At 45.3% G+C, this 25072-nt stretch overlaps 1 protein-coding gene across 3 annotated transcripts in view; it reads right to left on the bottom strand.

Annotated features, from left to right (window-relative positions):
* Positions 1-24703, bottom strand: part of LOC121550993 (phospholipid phosphatase-related protein type 5) — a 52839-nt gene extending 28136 nt beyond the window's left edge. The window contains exons 1-2 of one of the 3 annotated variants that reach the window (XM_041863486.2): positions 24232-24703; positions 16312-16437 (exon numbers count right to left, since the gene is read on the bottom strand). In XM_041863486.2, the coding sequence (XP_041719420.1) occupies positions 16312-16386 (75 nt within the window). In that variant the 5' untranslated portion in view covers positions 16387-16437; positions 24232-24703. The remainder of the gene's footprint in view (positions 1-16311; positions 16438-24231) is intronic. The other 2 variants (XM_041863487.2, XM_041863485.2) reach the window with 2 other exon arrangements.
* Between the last annotated feature and the right edge of the window lie 369 nt (positions 24704-25072).

Here is a 25072-nt window from a genome sequence, read left to right as displayed (position 1 = left end):
TCATAAGCATCCTCCAAACCAGTTATATGAGCTGACATCCCTTGTGACATGTTCAAAGTCTGATTCCAGGGTTTTTCTTATCTAGGCAGATCCATGGATCAGAGATAATAATATACTACTGAGATATCAACTCAATTGCGAATCGTCCTACAGTAAAAAATAAATAATGAAAATGGTGTCTACATGTAATATTTTCCCCCATCTTGAATAGACCAAAATATAATTTTCCATGACTTTTTGTATCACATGGAATATACATTGTACAGTAGTATGGTGGAATGGATCTGCATCTGACTTTGTAACTCAAATCCACACAACAAATCCTAGCTGTATGGCCTTGTTAATCAGGGAAGTGAAGGGTTATTAATAACCCCTTCCCTTCCACATCCCCTGAGAGGGAGACTTAGCTAGGGACATGGTGCTGGGTTAGAGGACATGTTTCAGCTTCACTCTCCCTTAGGATGTTATCTGTGCTCCAACTCCCTCTGACCATAGACACTGCAGACATCTGCGATACACACACACACACACACACAGCTACAGCTAACCTTGTGGGGACACACAATTCAGTCCCATTCAAAATCCTATTTTCCCTAACCCTAACCCGTACTCTTACCCTTACCCTAACCTTAACCCCAACCCAAAAACCTAACCTTAACCCTAACCCTAAACCTAAACCTAACCCTAGCTCCTAACCCTAAAACTAACCCTAGCTCCTAACCCTAACCCTTAGCGTAATTCTAACCCTAACACTAATTCTAACCTTAACCCTAAACCCCCTAGAAATAGCATTTGACCTCGTGGGGACTAAGAAAATGTCCCCAGTTGGTCAAATGTTTGTTTGGTAAACACGTCCACACACACACAAACACACACACACACAGACACACACACACACACACACACCAGGGTACTCAGATATTTATAAACACAATGCCCGTTTTTTTTTTTTCAGAATCGTCTCTACCCTCCCTTGAGAGAGAGACATGTTATGCCATGTGCGGTTGTCATGGTGAAGAATATAACGGTAGAGATGAGTTCACAATATTGTGCAATTTATTTCCTCTCAGCAGGATTTATGATTGCATAAAGTATGGAGGTATAGTATATTTAGGTTAGCGTGACCTTGTCCTCATTCAGAATGATTAAAGGGAGACCATTGTAAGAGTATTGAAGAACTAATGATGACCAGCAGCAACACTGAAAGATACATAATAGCTAAACATAACCTCATATACTTTATAATTGGCGTTATATTAACTTATACTGTTAATTAACTGTATGTTATATCCTGACAATGAGTATGTAGAGTAGGCTTTTGTTTAAGTAACACATCTGCAATAATGTAGGCTATTCCAGATACATCATTATCTTATCAACAATAATTCCCAAAGCCCCCGACTTATCACTTTCCAAGCCAATGTTATTCCCTCACTGTGTATCTTTATCCCCAACAGCCTGGAGAGAAACAGAGATATTTTGAAGTAGGAGTGAGTCATGTCATTTTCCCGTACCATTATATTACATATGATCTGGAAGGGATCTGGGTTGGATTTGAATCATTACATTCTGAGAACCGTCCGTCTCACAGTAATACATTTTAAAGGCATATGAGAAAATGTATGGCATTGTGTCATTAGCAGTACACAGCTCAATAAGACACAGTACAGTGCAGTAGTGAGGACATTTTGCACATTCAGGTGCCCTCTTGTCCAAATCCAGTTGTGGGTTTGTTGTTTTTTGTGGCAGTCTCAATTTCATCTGACTCGATGGACCGGTGATGTTCAGACACATTATTTACACCCTGACACCTCTGCTGCTCTCTCTCTCTTCCTCTTTATCTGTCTCTCTCTTCCTCCCTCTCTCACACTCAATCACTGTCTACAGTATCTCTCTCTCACACACACCAATGTGCTTGTATCTGACTGGTGCAGCTGTGCTGCTGTCAGAACTCCTGTCAACCAATCCCTGGTCAGTCATAATTCCTCACCTGTGATTGGATGGTCACAATGTGAAACATGGCAGTACTGTTTACAATGTGGACAGGTCCCTTTTACTATCAGCCAGTATGAAGAGAAACCTTTGAAAGGGCAGTACAGTTAAAAAACTCAATTTTCCAGTTTTTTAAATGATATTTCCACACTATGAGGTTGAAATAACAATCTGAAATTGTGAAAATGATGATAATGCACTTATTGTGTAAGAGCTGTTTGAAAACAAAAAATGCTTGGAATTTCAGCCTGTTCAGGTGGGATGGAGTTTTTTAGAAGAAGAACTTGCCCACTGCAGAGTGACAGGCGCCTCTTCTCCTCTATTCTAAGCTCATTAAGTGTTAATTGATGTGGAGCTAGCTGAGGACCACCCACAGAGCGCAGCGCCCAACACCTACCCAACAAGAAAGCTCTTCCTCTATTCTTAGTCACACACTTCTGGGTGATGATGAATGTTAAAATGGTGTCCTCTTCCTTTATTAAGCATGTTTCATAAGGCTGAATAGTTTAAAAGCTCTACATTTGAAACTATTCTGTTTCCTGAGTCTGAGCAAGTGGACATTTGCTCAGGTATCTTGACTGTGGTTATCCAGTTATAGAACTATGTTTTTCCTGATCAGGTGTTTTGCAGGGAGCTATTGTGCTAGCTAGTCCCACTTTGGTGTTGTTCTAGCACTGTTATGTGTCATATGTGGTGGAATCGTTTCAAAATTACCTGCATCCCTCGCAGAGGGATACTTTTCTTGCTTGGGATCTTGCTTTGTTAGGACTCAAACACAGGGGGACATGATCCCCATTACCTTCAATGACCACAGTTTGAGTAGCAGTTACCCTGCCGTTCACCTTTGCAACAAAGGCTGGCATGTCATACACATCCTCACAGCACCAGTATTCAAGAAGACACAGACAGGAAGCTATTCTGCCCTTTTCTGAAATTACTGTTCCACCTCCTTGCTTATGTATGAAGTTAGGAATTTCACATTGTGTGTATATATTTTCCTTTCAACATGTCCCTTTTAATGTCCTGTCTTTCTTCATCATCCTCAAATCTTAACCTTTACTTTCCCCTCTCTCAACCCCCTGGTTCCCTCCTAAAACGCTCTTTCTCCCCTCAGTCTCCCCTCAGGGTTTATTGTTCTCTCATCCTCTCGTATTTTCCCAGCTGTTCTCTAACATAGAATGTTTTAACTCTGGTGAATATTTCATAGCTGTACATCTGTGTTTACAAGTTCAGGACAGACCAGAAAGACATAAAGTACTTGAAGAAACCATTTAGACTACGCCACTAAACTCAGGGAATACTCTATCAGTCTCACACTAAGCTTCCAGATAAAAACATTGATCATAATCCTAACTCCACATCCTAATCCTAATCCTTGGGTGTAATCCTATGTTCATTTTTTTTTCTTTTTTTTTCTTTCCTTAAATGTTTGAAATCCATGTTCCCTATAACAATGATACAAGAACTCTGAGATCTCAGATCAAGACGTTTAATGGGTTGGTAAGGGTGCACTGTTGACACTGAGTGTACAAACATTAGGAACAACTTCCTAATACTGAGTTGCACCTCCTTTTTCCCTCAGAACAGCCTTGATTCGTCGGGGCATGGACTCTACAAGGTGGTGGACCATTCTTGATACACACGGGAAACTGTTGAGCATGAAAAACCCAGCAGCGTTGCAGTTCTTGACACACTCAAACGGGTGCGACTCCGGGTGCGACTCCGTTCAAAGGCCCTTAAATATTTTATTTTGCCCCTTCAACATCTGAATGGCACACATACACAATCCATGTCTCAACTGTCTCAAGGCTTAAAAAAGCCTGTGCATAATCACTTTAATAACTTTACCTACATGTACATATTACCTCAATTACCTCGACTAACCGGTGCCCCCGCACATTGACTCGGTACCGGTACCCCCTGTACATAGCCTCGCTATTGTTATTTTTACTGCTGCTCTTTAATTATTTTTTACTTTTATTTCATATGGTGTTATATTGTATTTTTTTGTGATTTTTTAGGGTATTGTTTCTTAAAACTGCATTGTTGGTTAAGGGCTTGTAAGTAAGCATTTCACTGTAAGGTCTACACCTGTTGTATTCGGCGCATGTGACAAACACAATTTGATTTTATTTGATTTGATTTCCTGCTGTGCAGGAACATTCTCAGCAACAAAAGAGTGATGAAATTAAGATCCTACATCTGTAGAGATTCAGGTTGCTTTTCAGAGTGCTTTTCTCTGCCTCCATGTATCATGCATTCTCTCCCTCCATCTTACAGTACATGGTCTAACCTTGCTCCATCACTCCAAGCTCTGCTGACAGACCTCACCCCCCACTGAGAGGACAACTTTGCAGATGGACTCCCATGCTGAGTGGACAAGATGGCAGGGGAAATCCTCATACTGTGTAGTATGATGCTCTACCACTGACCACCACACTCTAACACAGGGTCCTCCTCACTCCAATATACAAGGCAGGCAAATGAAAGTCAGCTGAAATATTTGTACATAGTTTTGTCTCAACGTACAGTATGTTATTCTCAGGAGGAACAGCCATGTCCCTTGGTGCTGCCAAAGCAGTGTACTCTGAAAGAGCAGTTTTGTGTTTTGCTGGGAGGGGTGGGCGGGTTCAGATGGAGAGCTGGGCACAGGGGCCCACGTCAAACACATGCTGTCCATTAGGAGCCCCCAACAGCCTTCCACTCTACTGCCATCACACACGCTACGTTGAACCGCCCAGACATGACAGGAGACCTGGGGAGAGAGGAGGGGGAATGCAGGGAACAGGTGCAGGGCTGGGGGTGGTGGTGGTAGCAGCAGAAGCCCCCTCTCTCACCCTCTCCACCCTCCACAGTCACAAAAATAATATTCACTGAGACCAGCTCCAACAGTGTGGGTACAGGGCACAATAACAGATGAGGGCAAAATACAATTTTATTTTCTGATTCACTTAGAGTGTAGATGAAAGAAAATTCACTTCAACTTGCTTACCTTACCCTACGCATACAAGTGTGTGTTGTGTGTGTGTTTGTGTATGTGGTGTGTGTGTGTGTGTGTGTGTGTGTGTGTGTGTGTGTGTGTGTGTGTGTGTGTGTGTGTGTGTGTGTGTGTGTGTGTGTGTGTGTGTGTGTGTGTGCGCGCTGAATCGCATGCTGGGCTGGGAGGCTCCTCTGTAACTGACTGTAAAGTGGGCTGGGAGGGGGGCTCAAATGGATGTTGTGTAACCTTTAAAAACACACACCCCTCTCCAGGGTACTGACCAATGCATGTGGAGAAGAGAGATCACTCCTGCCCTCCACACTATAAGACATGATGCAACAACACACAGACTGTTGTCTCTGGCATCCTCAGGTCTAAGGAGTTGGTGTTGCCCTCATCATATACAACTTGCTATACTCTTATTGTGTGTCAACAACCAAATCTCTCCTAGGTAGATGTTGCCATCCATGTAGCTGACAGCAGGTCAGTGTTAATTATAGCTCAGTCTACAGACTACAGTTGGAGTTGGCAGGGCTGTGGTCTAATCCTGATATCAGGCCTGTGCCAGTCAAACATGTGAGCTGAATGGGAGTTTAGTGAAGCTGGAAATATGGAGATAGATTGATTAGAGAAAATTATTCCATCCTTCTCTCTCTTTCTCTTCATTTCTTTCACAAGCTCCATCTCAACATCTATCAGACTCACATGATGAATAGCTAGCTACATTAGAGATAATATTTGTTGTTCATTCTGTCAGCCAGAAGCTGATCATGTGAGTAATTGACAGAGCAGAAAACAGTCAATAGAAACGTGTGTGTGTGTGTTTGTGAGTGAGAGAGAGAGACAGAGAGACAGAGAGAGAGAGAGACAGAGACAGCGAGAGAGACAGAGAGACAAAGAGACAGAGAGAGAGACAGAGACAGAGAGACAGAGACAGAGACAGAGAGAGAGAGAGACAGCGAGAGAGACAGAGACAGAGACAGAGCGAGAGAGAGAGAGAGAGAGAGAGAGAGAGCATGAAAGCATGAGATAGTAAAATAACGGAGACGGAGGAAGAAAAATACATGGATGAGGAGAGATGGGAGATTAAATGAACAAGAAGTATGTCTCACTGTGCATTGTTGGGGCTGTACAGATCCCAGTGGTGGGAGGAAGAAAGGAAAGCAGAGGAAGAGGAGGTGTACAAGGATGGAGGGAGGAAAGAGGACGGGATGGCGGGGGAGTGGAGGGGACAGGAAAAGAGAAAGGTTGAGAGGAGGTGAGGGAAGAGAGATGGAGGAGAGTGAAACTGGCATACGAGAGGTACTGTAGCATGGAGAGGTTGGTAGTTTGGCATGCTTTCAGGGCTGTGTGTGTGTGAGACAAAGAGAGAGGGAGAGAAAGATATAGAGGGAGAGAGAGTAAGATGGAGAGAGAGGAAGAGAGAGAAAGAGGAAGAGAGCGAAAGAGAGTGATGACCGATCTGTGTGAGAGAGTAGAGGGGCAGAGTAGAATGGGTACAAGAGAGAGAGATGTGAGCTGAGCTTTGATCGTCCTCCAGAAAACATCTCTAGGGCTCCTTCTTTAAATATCTCTTTCTCTCTGTTTCTGCTTTTCAATCTTCACTTGCTCTCCCAACCACTCTTTCTTTTCCATGTAACTCTTATCTTAGCCTCTGATTTCCCCCTCTCGTCATCAAATCCCTCTCGCCCTATTTCAGTATAGTTCCTCCATTGTCCCAGTGATGTCTCTGTCTTACACTAAGTGAGGATGGGTGGGGCTGTAAACTGGGTTATAATGGCTGGTAAACAGACCCATAGACCAACACACAGGGGGGTCTGGATCACTGGGTGTAAATGTGCAGTCAGATCCACACCCCTGCGGACCAGGGAGGAGACCCTGTACCCACATTACACAGATTACACTGTAAAAACACATACACTATCAGTCAAAAGTTTGGATACACCTACTCATTCAAGGGTTTTTCTTTATTTGTACTATTTCTTACATTGTAGAATATTAGTGAAGACATCAAAACTATGAAATAACACATATGGAATCATGTAGTAACCAAAAAAGTGTTAAACAAATCAAAATATATTTTATATTTGAGATTCTACAAATAGCCACCCTTTGCTTTGATGACAGCTTTGCACACTCTTGGCATTCTCCCAACCAGCTTCATGAGATAGTCACCTGGAATGCATTTAAATTAACAGGTGTGCATTCTTAAAAGTTAATTTGTGGAATTTCTTTCCTTCTTAATGCGTTTGAGATGATCAGTTGTGCTGTGACAAGGTAGGGGTGGTATACTGAAGATAGCCCTATTTGGTAAAAGACCAAGTCCATATTATGGCAAGAACAGCTCAAATAAGCAAAGATAAATGACAGTCCATAATTACTTTAAGACATGAAGGTCAGTCAATATGGAATATTTCAAGAACGTTGAAAGTTTCTTCTAGTGCAGTCACTAAAACCATCAAGCGCTATGATAAAACTGGCTCTCATGAGGACCTCCACAAGAATGTGAGACCCAGAGTTACCTCTGCTGCTGTCACGATCGTTGAGAGACGGGTCAGACCAAGGTGCAGCGTGATATGCGTACATATTTATTAAGACGAGTAAACACAAAATAACAAAACAGGTCAGGGCGTGACAGTACTCCCCCCCAAAGGTGCGTACTCCGGCCGCACCAACCTGATTCATTAGGGGAGGGTCCGGGTGGGCATTCAGCCTCGGAGGCGGCTCCGGCTCCGGGCGTGACGACCTCTCCCTCTCTGCCTCCCCGTTGCGCCCCTGGTCTGGTCTGGACCTCGGCGCGATGCTTCCCCTCTCCTTCCTCCCACGATGCACCAAGCCCTGTCTGGACCCTGGTGTGGGAGACCCCGAACCTGGAGAGGGTCTGACGTCTGGGCCTGGATCGGCAATCCTCCCGCGATGCACCAAGCCCTGTCTGGACCCTGGTGTGGGAGGCCCCGACCCTGGAGAGGGGCTGACTTCTGGGTCTGGAGTGGAGCCACTGACCGGAGCTGGACTGGGCACCGGTGGAGCGGACTGCTCTGGCTCCGGAGTGGATCCGCTGACCGGAGCTGGACTGGGCACCGGTGGAGCGGACTGCTCTGGCTCTGGAGTGGATCCGCTGACCAGAGCTGGACTAGGCACCGGTGGAGCGGACTGCTCTGGCTCCGGAGTAGATCCGCTGACCGGAGCTAGACTGGGCACCGGTAGAGCGGACTACTCTGGCTCCGGAGTGGAACCGCTGACCGGAGCTGGACTTGGCACCGGTGGAGCTGACTGCACGACCCGTGCCGGACTGGAGACACGCACCGCTGGTCTGGTGCGAGTTGCAGGCACGGGCCGTGCCGGACTGGATACACGCACCACTGGTTTGGTGTGGGGAGCAGGTATGGGCCATACTGGACTGGATACGCGCACCACTGGTTTGGTGCGGGGAGCAGGTACGGGGCGTCCCGGGCTGGCGACACGCACCACTGGTTTGGTGCGGAGAGCAGGTACGGGGCTTACCGGGCTGGCGACAGGCACCACTGGTTTGGTGCGAGGAGCTGGCACAGGCCGTACCGGGCTGTGGAGGCGCACTGGAGGTCTGGAGCTTAGAGCTGGCACAACCTGTCCTGGCTGGATGCCCACTTTCGCACGGCACGTGCGGGGCGCTGGCACAGGACGCACTGGGCTGTGAATGCGCACTGGCGACACAGTGCGTAGGACTGGCGCAGGATATACTGGACCGTGGAGGCACACTGGAGACCAGGAGCGTTGAGCCGGCACAACCCGTCCTGGCTGGATGCCCACTTTCGCATGGCACATGCGGGGCGCTGGCACAGGACGCACTGGGCTGTGAATGGCGACACAGTGCGTATCTCCGCATACCTAGGTTCCTCAATGAACACACGCTCCTTTTGTTGCCTGACCAGATCCTCTCTCCGTGCCTCCACTACTTCCTTCTCCCTACGGGCCTCCTGCAGCGCCCTGTGTGCCCCCCCACTACATTTTCTTGGGGCTGCTTCTCGGGCTTTCTTCGTGACCGAGTCCTTTTAAGTCGCCGTTTCTCTTCTCCTACCCGGACTTCCTCCTTCGCCCAGGATCCTTTATCGGCTACACTCTCCTTCATCGCCTCCCGATAACGGACGGCCTCCTCCTCAGTAATCCTCCCCCAACCGAGGAGGACATCTACTAAGGTTACCTTCTGTTGAGTCCCAGGCGTTTGCTCCTTCTGGGCACGCTACTTGGTCTTTTTATGGTGGGATCTTCTGTCACGATCATTGAGAGACAGGTCAGACCAAGGTGCAGCGTGATATGCGTACATATTTATTAAGACGAGTAAACACTTGACAAAATAACAAAACTGTGACGTCCTATGGGCTATACACACAACAAGCCTAACAGGAACACAAACAAGATCCCACAACTAAGGTAGGCAACCAGGCTACTTAAGTATGATCCCCAATCAGAGACAACGAGCGACAGCTGCCTCTGATTGGGAATCACACCCGGCCAAACATAGAAATACAAATACTAGATCCAACATAGAAATACAATAACATAGATCTCAAACTGAACTCACACCCTGACCCAACCAACAATAGTTCTCTAGGTCAGGGCGTGACAGCTGCAGAGGATAAGTTCATTAGAGTTAACAGCCTCAGAAATTGCATCCCAAATAAATGCTTCACAGAGTTCAAGTCATAGACACATCTCAACATCAACTGTTCAGAGGGGACTGTGTGAATCAGACCTTCATGGTCGAATTGCTGCAAAGAAACCACTACTAAAGGACACCAATGAGAAGAAGAGACCTGCTTGGGCCAAGAAACACGAGCAATGGACATTAGACTGGTGGAAATTTGTCCTTTGGTCTGGAGTCCAAATTTGAGATTTTTGGTTCCAACCGCCGTGGCTTTGTGAGACGCGGTGTGGGTGAACGGATGATCTCCGCATGTGTAGTTCCCACCGTAAAACATGGAGGAAGAGGTATTATTGTGTGGAGGTGCTTTGCTGGTGACACTGTCTTTGATTTATTTATAATTCAAGGCACACTTAACCAGTATGGCTACCACAGCATTCTGCAGCGATCCGCCATCCCATCTGGTTTGGGCTTAGTGAGACTATCATTTGTTTTTCAACAGGATAATGACCCAACACACCTCCAGGCTGTGTAAGGGCTATTTTACCAAGAAGGAGAGTGATGGAGTGCTGCATCAGATGACCTGGCCTCCACAATCCCCCGACATCAACCCAATTGAGATGGTTTGGGATGAGTCGGACCAAAGAGTGAAGGAAAAGCAGCCAACAAGTGCTCAGCATATGTGGGAACTCCTACAAGACTTGTTGGAAAAGCATTCCAGGTGAAGCTGGTTGAGAGAATGCCAATAGTGTGTAAATCTGTCATCAAGGCAAAGGGTGGCTATTTGAAGAATCTCAAATATTAAATGATCTCATGTATCCTATGGAGAGAGGTAAAGAGCTATTACTGTAGGACAACACTTATGCATTCAGCTGCTTAAGGTGTTTCCATATATTCTATGTTTTGAAACACATTTAATCACAAATGAGGTATTATAAATGAAAGCCTAAAAGGATGGGGAACTTTGACGAAGTGATACTAAGAGACCACATTCACAGAATATTGATTGACAGCTGGCTACAGAGACAGCAATCACCCACTTCCTGAATGCAAAATGGTAGAATGCTCCAATCAGGAATGGCTTAGAGCCTCTTTGATGACACAAACTAGGTCCAGGAGAGATACTTTTGTAGGGTAAAGAGACGGATCTAGATTCTAATCAAATACAATTTCATTCGTCACATACTTCGTAAACAACAGGTGCAGACTAACAGTGAAATGCTTACTTACGGGCCCTTACCAACAACGCAGAGAGAAATAAAATAGAGAAATAATAGAAAAGTAAAACACGTAATAATAAAAGTAATAGTAAATTCACAATGAGTAACAATAACTTGGCTACATACAGTTGAAGTCGGATGTTTACATACACCTTAGCCAAATACATTTAAACTTAGTTTTTCACAATTCCTGACATTTAATCCTAGTAAAAAATCCCTGTTTTTGGTCAGTTAGAATCACCACTTTATTTTAAGAATGTGAAAGTAATAGTAGAGAGAATGTTTTATTTCAGCTTTTATTTCTTTCATCACATTCCCAGTGGGTCAGAAGTTTACATACACTCAATTAGTATTTGGTAGCATTGCCTTTAAACTGTTTAACTTGGGTCAAACGTTTTGGGTAGCCTTCCACAAGCTTCCCACAATAGGTTGGGTGAATTTTGGCCCATTCCTCCTGACAGAGCTGGTGTAATTGAGTCAGGTTTGTAGGCTTCCTTGCTCGTACACGCTCTTTCAGTTCTGCCCACACATTTTCTATAGGATTGAGGTCAGGGCTTTGTGATGGCCACTCCAATACCTTGACTTTGTTGTCCTTAAGCCATTTTGCCACAGCTTTGGAAGTATGCTTGGGGTCATTGTCCATTTGGAAGACCCATTTGCGACCAAGCTTTAACTTCCTGACTGATGTCTTGAGATGTTGCTTCAATATATCCACATCATTTTCCTTCCTCATGATGCCATCTATTTTGTGAAGTGCACCAGTCCCTCCTGCAGCAAAGCACCCCCACAGCATGATGCTGCCACCCCCGTGCTTCACGGTTGAGATGGTGTTCTTCGGCTCGCAAGCCGCCTCTTTTTTCCTCCAAACATAATGATGGTCATTATGGCCAAACAGTTCTATTTTTGTTTCATCAGACCAGAGGACATTTCTCCAAAAAGTACGATCTTTGTCCCCACGTGCAGTTGCAAACTGTTTTTTATGGCGGTTTTGGAGCAGTGGCTTCTTCCTTGCTGAGCGGCCTTTCAGGTTATGTCGATATAGGACTTGTTTTACTGTAGATATAGATACTTTTGTACCTGTTTCATCCAGCATCTTCACAAGGTCTTTTGCTGTTGTTCTGGGATTGATTTGCACTTTTCGCACCAAAGTACGTTCATCTCTAGGAGACAGAACGCGTCTCCTTCCTGAGCGGTATGATGGCTGCGTGGTCCCATGGTGTTTATAATTGCGTACTATTGTTTGTACAGATGAACGTGGTACCTTCAGGCGTTTGGAAATTGCTCCCAAGGATGAACCAGACTTGTGTAGGTTTACAATGTTTTTTCTGAGGTCTTGGCTGATTTCTTTTAATTTTCCCATGATGTCAAGAAAAGAGGCACTGAGTTTGAAGGTAGGCCTTAAAATACATCCACAGGTACACCTCCAATTGACTCAAATGATGTCAATTAGCCTATCAGAAGCTTCTAAAGCCATGACATCATTTACTGGAATTTTCCAAGCTGTTTAAAGGCACATTCAACTAGATTCTAATCAAATACAATTTTACTCGTCACATACTTCGTAAACAACAGGTGCAAACTAAAAGTGAAATGCTTACGTATTTATTAATATTTATTTGGACAGTGAAGCTAGAACGTTTAATTTGGCTCTATGCTCCAGCATTTTGGATTTTAAATAAAATGTTTAATACGAGGCGACAGTACAGAATGTCACTTTTTTTGGGGGGTATTTCCATACATATATGTTTTACCGTTTAGAAATAAAAGCACTTTATGTATCTAGTCCCCCCATTTGAAGGTGTCATAAGTATCTGGACAATTCACTTATAGTGTATTAAAGTAGTCAAAAGTTGAGTATTTGGTCCCATATTCCTAACAAGCAATGATTACAACAAGCTTGTGACTATACATTTGTTGGATGCATTTGCTGTTAGTTTTGGTTGTGTTTCAAATTATTTTGTGCACAATAGAAATTAATGGTAAATAATGTATTGTGTCATTTTGGAATCACTTTTATTGTAAATAAGAATATAATATGTTTCTGAACACTTCTACATTAATGTGGATGCTACCATGATTACGGATAATCATAAATGAATCGTGAATAATGATAAGTGATAAAGTTACAGAGGCACAAAGATCACACCCCCAAGACATACTATTTGGAGGGTATGATATTTATGCCTCTGTACCTTTCTCACTCATCATTATTCATAATTAATTCCATGAACCATTCATTTCTATTGGGCACAACATAATCTAAAACAAAAGCAAAACAAATAATTCACCAGTCATTCATGCTTCTCTCATTATTTTACTTGAACAACTACTTTCCCTTCCACAGTGCAGAGCTGCTGAAAACACTGTGCTGTAGCTACCTCAAGCTGGGCTGGCTGGCTGGCGGAGTGCTGAGTGCATTCTCCCTGGAACCAAAGGAAAAGTCCGTTTTTCTTTGTGTCTTAGCGCTCCAGCTGATCACAGCACTCTCAAGAAATGTGTGTGTGTGTGTTTGTGTGCTCTTAGTGCACTTCACTTAAAAGACTCTCTCCGACAGGTGTGATCACACAAGTGTTACCCACCATCACACACTGGGGTTATTTTTAGAGACGGAGGAAGCAAAAGAAAAGGAAAGGTGTTCTTTCTCCTATTTCAAGTGTTAATGAGGCTGTGTGTGTGTGTGTGTGTGTGTGTGTGTGTGTGTGTGTGTGTGTGTGTGTGTGTGTGTGTGTGTGTGTGTGTGCGCGCGTGTGCGTTCTTCTGAACATGAATTTAAATTATATGAAAATCAAGGCAACTCCTTTTCAAATTGACAGATGTGAAATGTTCATTACAGTAAATTGTCATCATTACCATTCCTTCTCCTTACTGTGAATAAATAAACACAACAAAACTAAGCTTCATTGGCTAAATACAACATTAGCAGAATATAAAGACAAATGGACTCTGGTCAGACACCCAAAACCGCAGCAAACAGTGTAACTGAGCTTCCAAAAGCAGCTCTGAAAGCCTTAACAGTACATCAACAGTGCCCTCTGGTGGGTATAGAGTCCTTGCATGGAACGCCGAGGGGAATGATCCATCACACCGCATGTGGTGAGAGATAGATGATGCCCACACACTAACACAATTATGAGTACTGCTCATGCCAAAGACATAAACACCTCTGCAGTCACAGAAATCTCCAACGTCACAATGATTCTGACTCATAACCATTCAGTCCATAACTGTGGCTGTGAAAAGTGGGACATTATCGATAAGAGGGGAAAGAACATAATGTATAACAGAATGGGTCATTTTCACATGTCAGAATAAAACATTTGAAACATTGAGAGTAAATCAGTTATCGTTGCTTTTAGATGTTAAAATAGAGTGTGTGTAGAGCACATTATTTCACAATTTTTTTATGGTTAAAGTTTTTGTTCATTGAAGGGGATGTTTTCAACCATTAGGATAGGTTATTCCCGCTTCCATATTACAGCTGCAGCCATTATACAAAACACATTCCCACACTTCATAAATTGAATCTGTAACAACCCATACATTAACAACCACCTATGGTCCTGTATCTACTAGACACATCAATATTAGGTCACACGACGCACCACACACCCCAATCACATGACACCGGCTCTCCAATAGCAGCACATCCAAAGCTATCAGAGGGGCATGGAGGGGGACTTTGTATTTCCTCCTCCATTGGTCTGGATAACTATTTATGTTAATCAGTGGCCTTTACAACCCCAAAGCTGTGTTCTCTGCTACACCTGAGTACTGAGACACAGAGTGGATTATTTCCTAAAAGCTTGTCTGTGGTCTGACAATGGCACTTCCATGCATCTTTTGTATCAACCCAGTGCTGAGCGAAACTGAGCCGTATAAGCGCTATTGATGTTGAAATTCACATTCAGATAGAAGAGATGGAAGGAGAAACAAATATCTATGACTTTCAGGAAGAGAGAGAGAGAGAGAGAGAGAGAGAGAGAGAGAGAGAGAGAGAGAGAGATAGAGAGAGAGATAGATAGAGAGAGAGAGATAGCGAGAGAGAGAGAGAGAGAGAGAGAGAGAGAGAGAGAGAGAGAGAGAGAGAGAGAGAGAGAGAGAGAGAGAGAGGTTTATGTGAAAAAGAGAGAATGTGAAAGAGAGAGGCTGTAGCCTGCATAAGAGGATGAAAGGAGGCAGAAGAGAGAGTGATAGAGAGAAAATGAATCCAGCTGATTGGTTTCCATTGGAACGGGCTGATGAGGTGTGAGTCTAAATAAAAGAGCAGGTGTAAATCACTGTCTGTGACACACCGCTGGGGAGGGGGATGGGGAGAGGGACAGGGGAGAGGGACAGGGGAGCAAAAATGGTTGGGTCTCAGTCAGACCACACTGTCACATCTTCTGCACTCACTCACTGCTACCTTACATATTGCACATTATGATTCCACAAATCCCACATATCACTACTACTGAACCGAATACCACAAGGTCTTACATCCAATATAATATATGACTTCATTCCCCATACAATACTTTTCACCTGACATATTATTTCATGTCATACATCACACATTACACCTCACATATAGACCTCCATATTTCACATGACACAGAACACCTTGTACCTCAAATATCACCTATTCCACCTCACATGAAATATGTGGGAGGGATGGCACAGTGGACTAAGGGAGTGATTTTATTGTGCACCATAATCTAGCAGCATCATAGAGACCTTCAATATCCTCTGAGTCATGTAGCTCCCACAGCAATACGGGACACGCCTACGTGAGGGACCCTGTCGTGTGTGTGTGTGTGTGTGTGGGTGTGTGTGTGTGTGGGGGTGTGGGTGTGTGTGTGTGTGTGTGTGTGTGCGTGTGTGTGTGTGTGTGTGTCTGTAGTCTGTATGTGAGTCTGTGTGTGCAGAGCATACAGTACCTATTCAAAACACAGTTAGCTGTGATATCACTAAATACTTCAATGGATCAGATGCTATGTGCAAGACTGTCATATAAACAGGAAGCAGAGATCACATACTACAGCAGTGTGAAAGACAGGAAGCTCCATCTGAACAACTATTTTATACCCACTTTATCCACTTTATCCACTATATCCACGTTACTCAGTCTCAGCCATGGCAGAGAGACAGAGGTACAGAGAGACAGTGGTAGTGTGGTGGATGTGTGTTGAGCTGTGCTGACAGGAGGTGTGAAATATTTACCACATTTACCACTGAAGCTCAAGATGAGGAGGTGTTCCTTGGCTGCTGGACAGCAGACAACAGTCAATTGAGGTAAAGTAGTAGAATGAATGGAGCTCATTGAGCTCTGAGAGGAGTGGAGGGGGGTGAGAAACTGAATACGGGGAAGTCTAAGGGACACGGAAATTCCCCATAAAGATATATCATCAGCCAGCATGAAGAGACCCTAGTGGACGCCCTGAGGAGCCAGAGGGTATCTCATCAGCTCCTCCCACTAGTGTAATTTTAGCCAATCAGAAAAGGAAGTCATGGCAACTCACCTCAACAAACAAGAAGCAGGGAACGATGGAGCTGCTGCTCTTCAAACCCGGCTTCTCCTCCTCCGCCGCCATCATTCTCTCGTTCTCTCTCTCCTGCCCTCTCTCCAGCTCTATCTCTCCTCACACCTGCGAAGGAAAGAGAATCCCAGGTCAGTAAGAATTGTCTTGATCTAAAGGCAGCTTGAGGCCAAGTTCAAAGTATAAGATTAAGTTTCATCCTATGACAAGAAAGTAGCGTTGGATGGATCAATGGGTCTTGATGTTCTTATACAGAATAACAATGTTGTTTACATGTTACCTCTGTGGCCATGATACAAAGTGCAAAGACCCCCCCACCCGACACAGACAAAGAAAAAACTAAATAGTATAAAATAAGCCAATCAGTGTTCAGTATTGACCCTCTCCCTCAGTCCTGATGCGTCAGTGTCTTTAACACTGAATACAACTATACTGAATGGAACCTTTATGAGCTGGAATAAACATACAGTGAGGGAAAAAAGTATTTGATCCCCTGCTGATTTTGTATGTTTGCCCACTGACAAAGAAATGATCAGTCTATAATTTTAATGGTAGGTTTATTTGAACAGTGAGAGACAGAATAACAACAAAGCAATCCAGAAAAACGCATGTCAAAAATGTTATAAATTGATTTGCATTTTAATGAGGGAAATAAGTGTTTGACCCCCTCTCAATCAGAAAGATTTCTGGCTCCCAGGTGTCTTTTATACGGGTAACGAGCTGAGATTAGGAGCACACTCTTAAAGGGAGTGCTCCTAATCTCAGTTTGTTACCTATATAAAAGACACCTGTCCACAGAAGCAATCAATCAATCAGATTCCAAACTTTCCACCATGGACCAAAGAGCTCTCCAAGGATGTCAGGGACAAGATTGTAGACCTACACAAGGCTGGAATGGGCTACAAGACCATCGCCAAGCAGCTTGGTGAGAAGGTGACAACAGTTGGTGTGATTATTTGCAAATGGAAGAAACACAAAAGGACTGTCAATCTCCCTCGGCCTGGGGCTCCATGCAAGATCTCACCTCGTGGAGTTGCAATGATCATGAGAACGGTGAGGAATCAGGCCAGAACTACACGGGAGGATCTTGTCAATGATCTCAAGGCAGCTGGGACCATAGTCACCAAGAAAACAATTGGTAACACACTACGCCGTGAAGAACTGAAATCCTGCAGCGCCCGCAAGGTCCCCCTGCTCAAGAAAGCACATATATACATGCCCGTCTGAAGTTTGCCAATGAACATCTGAATGATTCAGAGGAAAACTGGGTGAACGTGTTGTGGTCAGATGAGACCAAAATCGAGCTCTTTGGCATCAACTCAACTCCCCGTGTTTGGAGGAGGAGGAATGCTGCCTATGACCCCAAGAACACCTCCCCACTATCAAACATGGAGGTGGAAACATTATGCTTTGGGGGTGTTTTTCTGCTAAGGGGACAGGACAACTTCACCGCATCAAAGGGACGATGGACGGGGCCATGTACTGTCAAATCTTGGGTGAGAACCTCCTTCCCTCAGCCAGGGCATTGAAAATGGGTCGTGGATGGGTATTCCAGCATGACAATGACCCAAAACACACGGCCAAGGCAACATAGGAGTGGCTCAAGAAGAAGCACATTAAGGTCCTGGAGTGGCCTAGCCAGTCTCCAGACCTTAATCCCATAGAAAATCTGTGGAGGGAGTTGAAGGTTCGAGTTGCCAAACGTCAGGCTCAAAACCTTAATGACTTGGAGAAGATCTGCAAAGAGGAGTGGGACAAAATCCCTGCTGAGATGTGTGCAAACCTGGTGGCCAACTACAAGAAACGTCTGACCTCTGTGATTGCCAACAAGGTTTTTGCCACCAAGTACTAAGTCATGTTTTGCAGAGGGGTCAAATACTTATTTCCCTCATTAAAATGCAAATCAATTTATAACATTTTTGACATGCATTTTTCTGGATTTTTTTGTTGTTATTCTGTCTCTCACTGTTCAAATAAACCTACCATAAAAATTATAGACTGATAATTTCTTTGTCAGTGGGCAAACGTACAAAATCAGCAGGGGATCAAATACCTTTTTCCCTCACTGTAAATCCAGCCAATATACAACACAAGATGGAAGTAACATATCTTAACAATGCATGCTACAAAGTAGTCTTAGATTAGAAATATGCTCTTGACATTTTCATAATCACATTTATGTTGGTATCTATACTGTATTAGATTATATTCCAACCAAGGCACAACTCTCTGTCTGCATGTCACGATCGTCTAAGAAGGAGGATCAATGCGCAGCGTTGAAGGTGAACATATTTATTAGAGTATGATCACACGATCAAAACAACAGACGAAAACGTGATGTCTCTGGTTACATAAACAAACCAAATAAGAACAAGAAACCACAAATAATGCATGCCTAACGGCTACCTAAGTATGACTCCCAATCAGAGACAACGAGCTACAGCCGTCTCTGATTGGGAGCCACCCTGGCCAACATAGAATTACAACAACTAGAACATAAACAAATGAAAACTCACACCCTGGCTCAACATACTAGAGTCCCCAGAGCCAGGGCGTGACAGTACCCCCCCCTAAAGGCGCGGACTCCGACCGCGCCAACCAAATACAACAGGGGAGGGACCGGGTGGGCACTCCGCCTCGGCGGCGGATCCGGCTCCGGACATGACCCCCACTCCTTCTCTAACCCCCCAAAGTACCCCTGGTCCGGTCTGGCCCTGCTGACCAGAGCTGAACTGAACACTGGTGGAGCGGATTGCTCTAGCTCCGGCGTGACGCAGCACCTGACCGGTGCCGGACCCGCCACCGGTGGAACAGGCACGGGCCGTGCCGGACTGACGACGCACACCACTGGCTTGGTGTGGGGAGTAGGAGCGGACCGAGCCGGGCTGACAAACGCACCACTGACTTGGTGCGGGGAGCAGGAGCGGGCCGGACCGGCTGACGAAGCGCACCACTGACTTGGTGCGGGGAGCTTGGATGGGCCGGACTGGGCTGGCGACGCGCACCACAGACTTGGTGCGGAGAGCAGGAACGGGCCGGACAGGGCTGACGAAACGCACCACAGACTTGGTGCGGGGAGCAGGAATGGGCCGGACTGGGCTGGCGACGCGCACCACAGACTTGGTGCGGAGAGCAGGAACGGGCCGGACAGGGCTGGCGACGCGCACCACAGACTTGGTGCGGAGAGCAGGAACAGGCCGGACAGGGCTGACGAAACGCACCACTGACTTGGTGCGGGGAGCAGGAATGGGCCGGGCCGAGCTGGCGATGCGCACCGTAGACTTGGTGCGAGTGGCAGGAACAGGCCGGACCGTACTGGGAACACACACCACTGGCCCTACGTGGGGATCAGGAACAGGCCGGACCGGACTGGCAACACACGCCAGTACCTCTCGCCGTGCCTCTACATCTTCCACCCCCTCTTCGACCAGTGGCCCCCGTAACCTGGTGGCCTCCTCTGGCAACCCGCTGGGCCGCTCTATCGCGGCCTCCTGCTGGTCCGACGTCGTGAGCCCCCCCCTAAAAATTTTCTGGGAGTCTCTCTTCCCCGTGGGCCAGGCCTCGATAATTCTCGCCCAACTCTCGCTCTTCTGCTTCCAATCTCCGCCATTCAGCTCCTCATTCGGCTTGACCCAGTCGAAGCTCTTCCTCCACTGTTGCCAAGTCCACCCACTCTGCTCCTCACTAGGCTGCTTGGTCCAGTTCTGGTGGTTTCTTCTGTCACGATCGTCTAAGGAGGAGGACCAATGCGCAGCGTTGAAGGTGAACATATTTATATTTATTAGAGTATGATCACACGATCAAAACAACAGACGAAAACGTGATGTCTCTGGTTACATAAACAAACCAAATAATGCATGCCTAACGGCTACCTAAGTATGACTCCCAATCAGAGACAACGAGCTACAGCCGTCTCTGATTGGGAGCCACCCTGGCCAACATAGAATTACAACAACTAGAACATAAACAAATGAAAACTCACACCCTGGCTCAACATACTAGAGTCCCCAGAGCCAGGGCGTGACACTGCATGTCTTATTCAATGTCATGTCTACACGTTTTACACTGTATCCCCAGCAGAATTAGCTTGAGGGGAAGAACACAACAATCTAGCCTTATCGCTTCAAGGCAAGGCTAAGGGACAGACAGGAACAATGCAAACTGGACATGGTGCCCAGTCTCAGCTAGTGAGGAGTCTCCTGAGCTGGAACCTGAGGTTTTCCCTCACTACAGGAAAGAATCCAGGCCCTAGTCATAGGCTATTGCTAGTCAGGTGGTCAGGTAAAACTCAGGGCCCTTCTTACGGCCAGGTATCCATCCAACCTCTGAAGCGGAACAGAACTCATCCTGAAGAGATCATATAACTTGGATCTTATCTGTGAGAGTTCACATTCCCTCAGCGTTGTCAGATTGACCTCCATTCTGGGGAAATTAGTGTTGTGTGCTGGAAAGCTTTTCTGTTTCCCCCCACACTGACAGTCAGTCAGGCAGGACGTCAGAGAATAGGCTGTGAGGATGAATAAGGCATGAGACGGGGCTCATGAGACTTAGCAGCAGAGAGAACAACGCGAAGCAGGGCTGCTTTTAGAATGCGCTCTCTCTCTCTGAGTGGCCGGCCAGGAAACATCTTGTAGCTGTCACTGTGAACAAGCTGAGGCCCCAGGTAAGGGAAAATCACCCAGTGTTTTTTGGTGATCCTGCTCTACTGATCCCAGCAGCAGATGGACAGTGTAATGCAGCCTGAGTGGACGACTGGGTATCTAACGTCCCTAGGATCAGGATGTCAGGAGGAGGGATGAGAGCAGGTCAGAACACAGGTGTTGCTGTTTGAGATGGGACAGTGTCTGTCAAAGAGAAAGCCTTTGTGTTCATATGTGCTACATACCGAATAGACAAGATGTAGTATTTTGTAGAAACCTTATGGGTGGGCAGGGAGAGGGAGGAGAGGGAGATTTGTTGAGGAATCTAAAAGTAGGACACCAGGGGCAATTTTACCCAGAGATAGGAGAGAGTGTTGTTTGTTAGCATATGCCTGCCTGCGCATGCGTGTGTGCGTGTGTGTGTGTGTGCGAGTGTGAGTGTGAGTATGTGTGTGTGTTTGCATGTGCTGTGTGTGTGTCCAGCTGGATTTGATCTGATTAGGGAGGCAGGAGTCCTGATCTTATTGGCTTGCCATCCATCAGAGAGCCCAGCCAGCCTGTCATCACTGAGACACTGCAGCCCACAGACACACACACAACAGAGAGAGAAATTGATGGAAGAGAGGGAGGAGGCAAAAATATTGTTGGAAAACAGTGGAATGTACCCAATAAACAGAATGAGAGATGGGGGTTAGGAAGAAAAGACATGTGAATTGAATGAAAGAGGATGAAGTTGGTAATATGAATAGACAAGTGAGTTGGGCAGCAGAGGATAAAGTTAGCTGACACATAGGAGGAGGAGGAGAACTATACAATCTCCTGCTGCTCTGAATCCACAGTCATAGGAGAGGAGCCCAGGAAACCATATGTCCACTCTCCTCCCTCAGACACACACATGAACAGGCACATGTACAGACACACACACCGCCCGGGGACACAAAGGCTAATTGGACACAACAATCTGGATCAAGGCTGCCTTCACGTCCAGCTATTTCTACCACATACTGAGACATACTACAACTGCACAGATATATATTTAATCTACACAGATGTGTATTGTAATATTCTATATGAACATAAAAGAGCAAAGTTTAATATACAGTGCCTTCAGAAAGTATTCATACCCCTTGACTTATTCCACATTTTGTTGTGTTACAGCCTGAATTTAAAATTGATTATTTATTTATTTTTCTTATCCATCTACACACAATACCCCATAATGATAAAGTGAAAACATTTTAGCAAATGTACTGAAAATGAAATACAGAAATATCTCATTTACATAAGTATTCACACCCCTGGGTCAATACATGTTAGAATCGCCTTTGGCAGTGATTATTGCTGTGAGGCTTTCTGGGTAAGTCTCTAAGAGCTTTGCACACCTGGATTGCACAATATTTTCACACTATTCTTTTTTAAATTCTAAGTTCTGTCAAGTTGGTTGTTGATCATTGCTAGACAGCCATTTTCAAGTCTTGCCATAGACTTTCAAGCCAATTTAAGTCAAACTGTAACCAGGCCACTCAGGTACATTCAATGTCGTCTTGGTAAGCAACTCCAGTGTATATTTGGCCTTGTGTTTTATGTTATTGTCCAGCTGAAAGGTGAATTTGTCTCTGGGATCTATTACATTACTTAAAAAACTCTCTAGTCCTTGCCAATGACAAGCATACCCATAACATGATGCAGCCACCACCATGCTTGAAAATATGAAGAGTGGTACTCAGTGATCTTTTGTGTTGGATTTGCCCCAAGCGTAACGCTTTGTATTCTCAACATAATGAATGTTACATAATTTTTGCAGTTTTACTTTAGTGCCTTATTACAAACATGATGCATGTTTTGGAATATTTGTATTCTGTACAGGCTTGCTTCTTTTAACTCTGTCATTTAGGTTAGTATTGTGGAGTAGCTACAATCTTGTTGATCCATCCTCAGTTTACTCCTATCACAGCCTTTAAACTCTGTAACTGTTTTAAAGTCACCATTGGCCTCATGGTGAAATCCCTGAGCGGTTTCCCTCCACTCCAGCAACTGAGTTAGGAAGGACGCCTGTATCTTTGTAGTGACTGGGTGTATTGATACACCATCCAAAGTGTAACTAATAATTTCACGGTGCTCAAAGGGATATTCAATGTCTGCTTTTTTGTTTTGTTTTATCCATCTACCAATAGGTGCCCTTCTTTGTGAGGCATTAGAAAACCTCCCTGGTCTTTGTGGTTGAATCTGTGTTTTAAATTCACTGCTCGACTGAGGGACCTTACAGATACTTGTATATGTGGGGTACAGAGATGAGGTATTTCTAAAAACATATTTCCACTTCGACATTATGGGGTATTGTGTGTAGGCCAGTGACAAAAAAATCTAAATGTAATCCATTTTAAATTCAGGCTGTAACACAACAAAATGTGGAGAATGTCAAGGGGTGTGAATACTTTCTGAAGGCACTGTATATGGCAGTCTGGTTGATCCTTTCATCCTTGAATGTAGCCATCCCCCTGACACAGTACTACTCAGAGAGTTTCTAGGTAGTATATTCAATGTGTTTGTACCAGAGCATTGCAGCATTTACATGGCACTGTCTGCTTCTTTCTTTCACCCTGTGTGTGGCTATCCTGTGCTGCTGAATACTCTCCTATAACCAATCACGTTCAAAGAGATCAGTCCAAGTCCCTATAATCACTGTACTGTTGTCTTGGTGCATTTCCAAGCTGTGTGTAGTAAGCATGTAGGATGGTAGTATGTTGAGTGTGTGTGCCTTGCTCTTGACAGACATGTTTCACTCAAACCAGACAACATGCTGAATCAAGGCTGCAGACATCAGTGTGCAGAATGCATAAACACACACACACACACACACACACACACACACACACATATTTACACCCCAGGCACACACACTTCTTTACTCACATGCGGTAATAAAAATACACCCCACCCCCGTGCCGGAGAGACAATCCCACTTCACGCTATTAATAGGGCGGTGAAGGGGTGTAGGTAGGGAGGGGGAAAACCCTAATAGGATTTCAGAACGCTAGGTTATTAGAGCTTCCCATTGGGGAATACCACGGTGAAACACTCTCCTCACCTCCACATAAACACCAAATACACTCTCACTGCCTCTCTGCATCAGACCACAATCTGAACCACAGACATACAAAGCAATGCTAACATGCTAATGCTCCTCATACTGCAACCCAAGCAGACGGAGGAGAGGAAAACAGACGGAGGAGAGGAAAACCCATCACCCCCTCCCTCTTACCTTAGACACCTTGTTGCTGCTTAGCTCCTCTGTTGCCGTGGCACCAGATTCCTATGCGGAGGCCATGTCAGATGAGGGAAAGTGCTGTGAAAATCTACCCACCCAGCTGCCTCTCTATCTCTTCTCTTCTTCTTCTCTCCTCCGTCCTTACTCACTCTGTCCTCTCCTCCTCCTGCTCCAGAGTGAAGCGTGGTACCGAAGCTCCTCAGACACACTCACACACACAGAGATAAAGCACGCCAGCAACTCCCCAGCCCTCCTCATACACTTGACACACTCCCTCTCTAATTAGCCACTTCAAATAAGCAGCCTGGGCTAATCAATTAAGTGGTGGGAATTACCGCATGTGCTGCGCTGTCTTCCAATACAGATCATGAGGGAGTGTGTGTGGAAGATTGTGTATCCATGTGTGAGTAAGAGAGAGAGAGGGGATGTGTGGTATCTGTGCCACTAGAGAGAAGCTCATTTGTATTCAAAGCTTGTTTCCTTCCCTCCCTCTCTCTCTCTGTCCTCCCTCTCTCTCTGTCCTCCCTCTCTCTCTCTGTCCTCCCTCTCTCTCGCAGTGAATGAGGGAAGGAGGGGATGTAAAACCCAAACAGAGTGGTGTGTGTGAGAGAGAGAGAGGGAGGGATGGAGGGAAGGAGAGAGCTCAGGTGTGCCTCTGTGCATCGGGCTGCAGCCTGAGGGCACACAATCCAATGAATACATGGCTATTGATCTAGTGCTGGTGCAGGTTTAATACTGCAGGTCAGGACTGATAAGAGATAGGGGCTGGCTTCCTGCCACTGTTAAACAGGACAGGGTCAACAGGGGGGCAAGGCTTATCACATTAATTATATCT

This window comes from Coregonus clupeaformis, unplaced genomic scaffold (genome assembly GCF_020615455.1).
Source record: "Coregonus clupeaformis isolate EN_2021a unplaced genomic scaffold, ASM2061545v1 scaf0010, whole genome shotgun sequence".
Classification (NCBI taxonomy): domain Eukaryota; kingdom Metazoa; phylum Chordata; class Actinopteri; order Salmoniformes; family Salmonidae; genus Coregonus; species Coregonus clupeaformis.
This window is presented reverse-complemented; position numbering and strand designations above follow the sequence as displayed.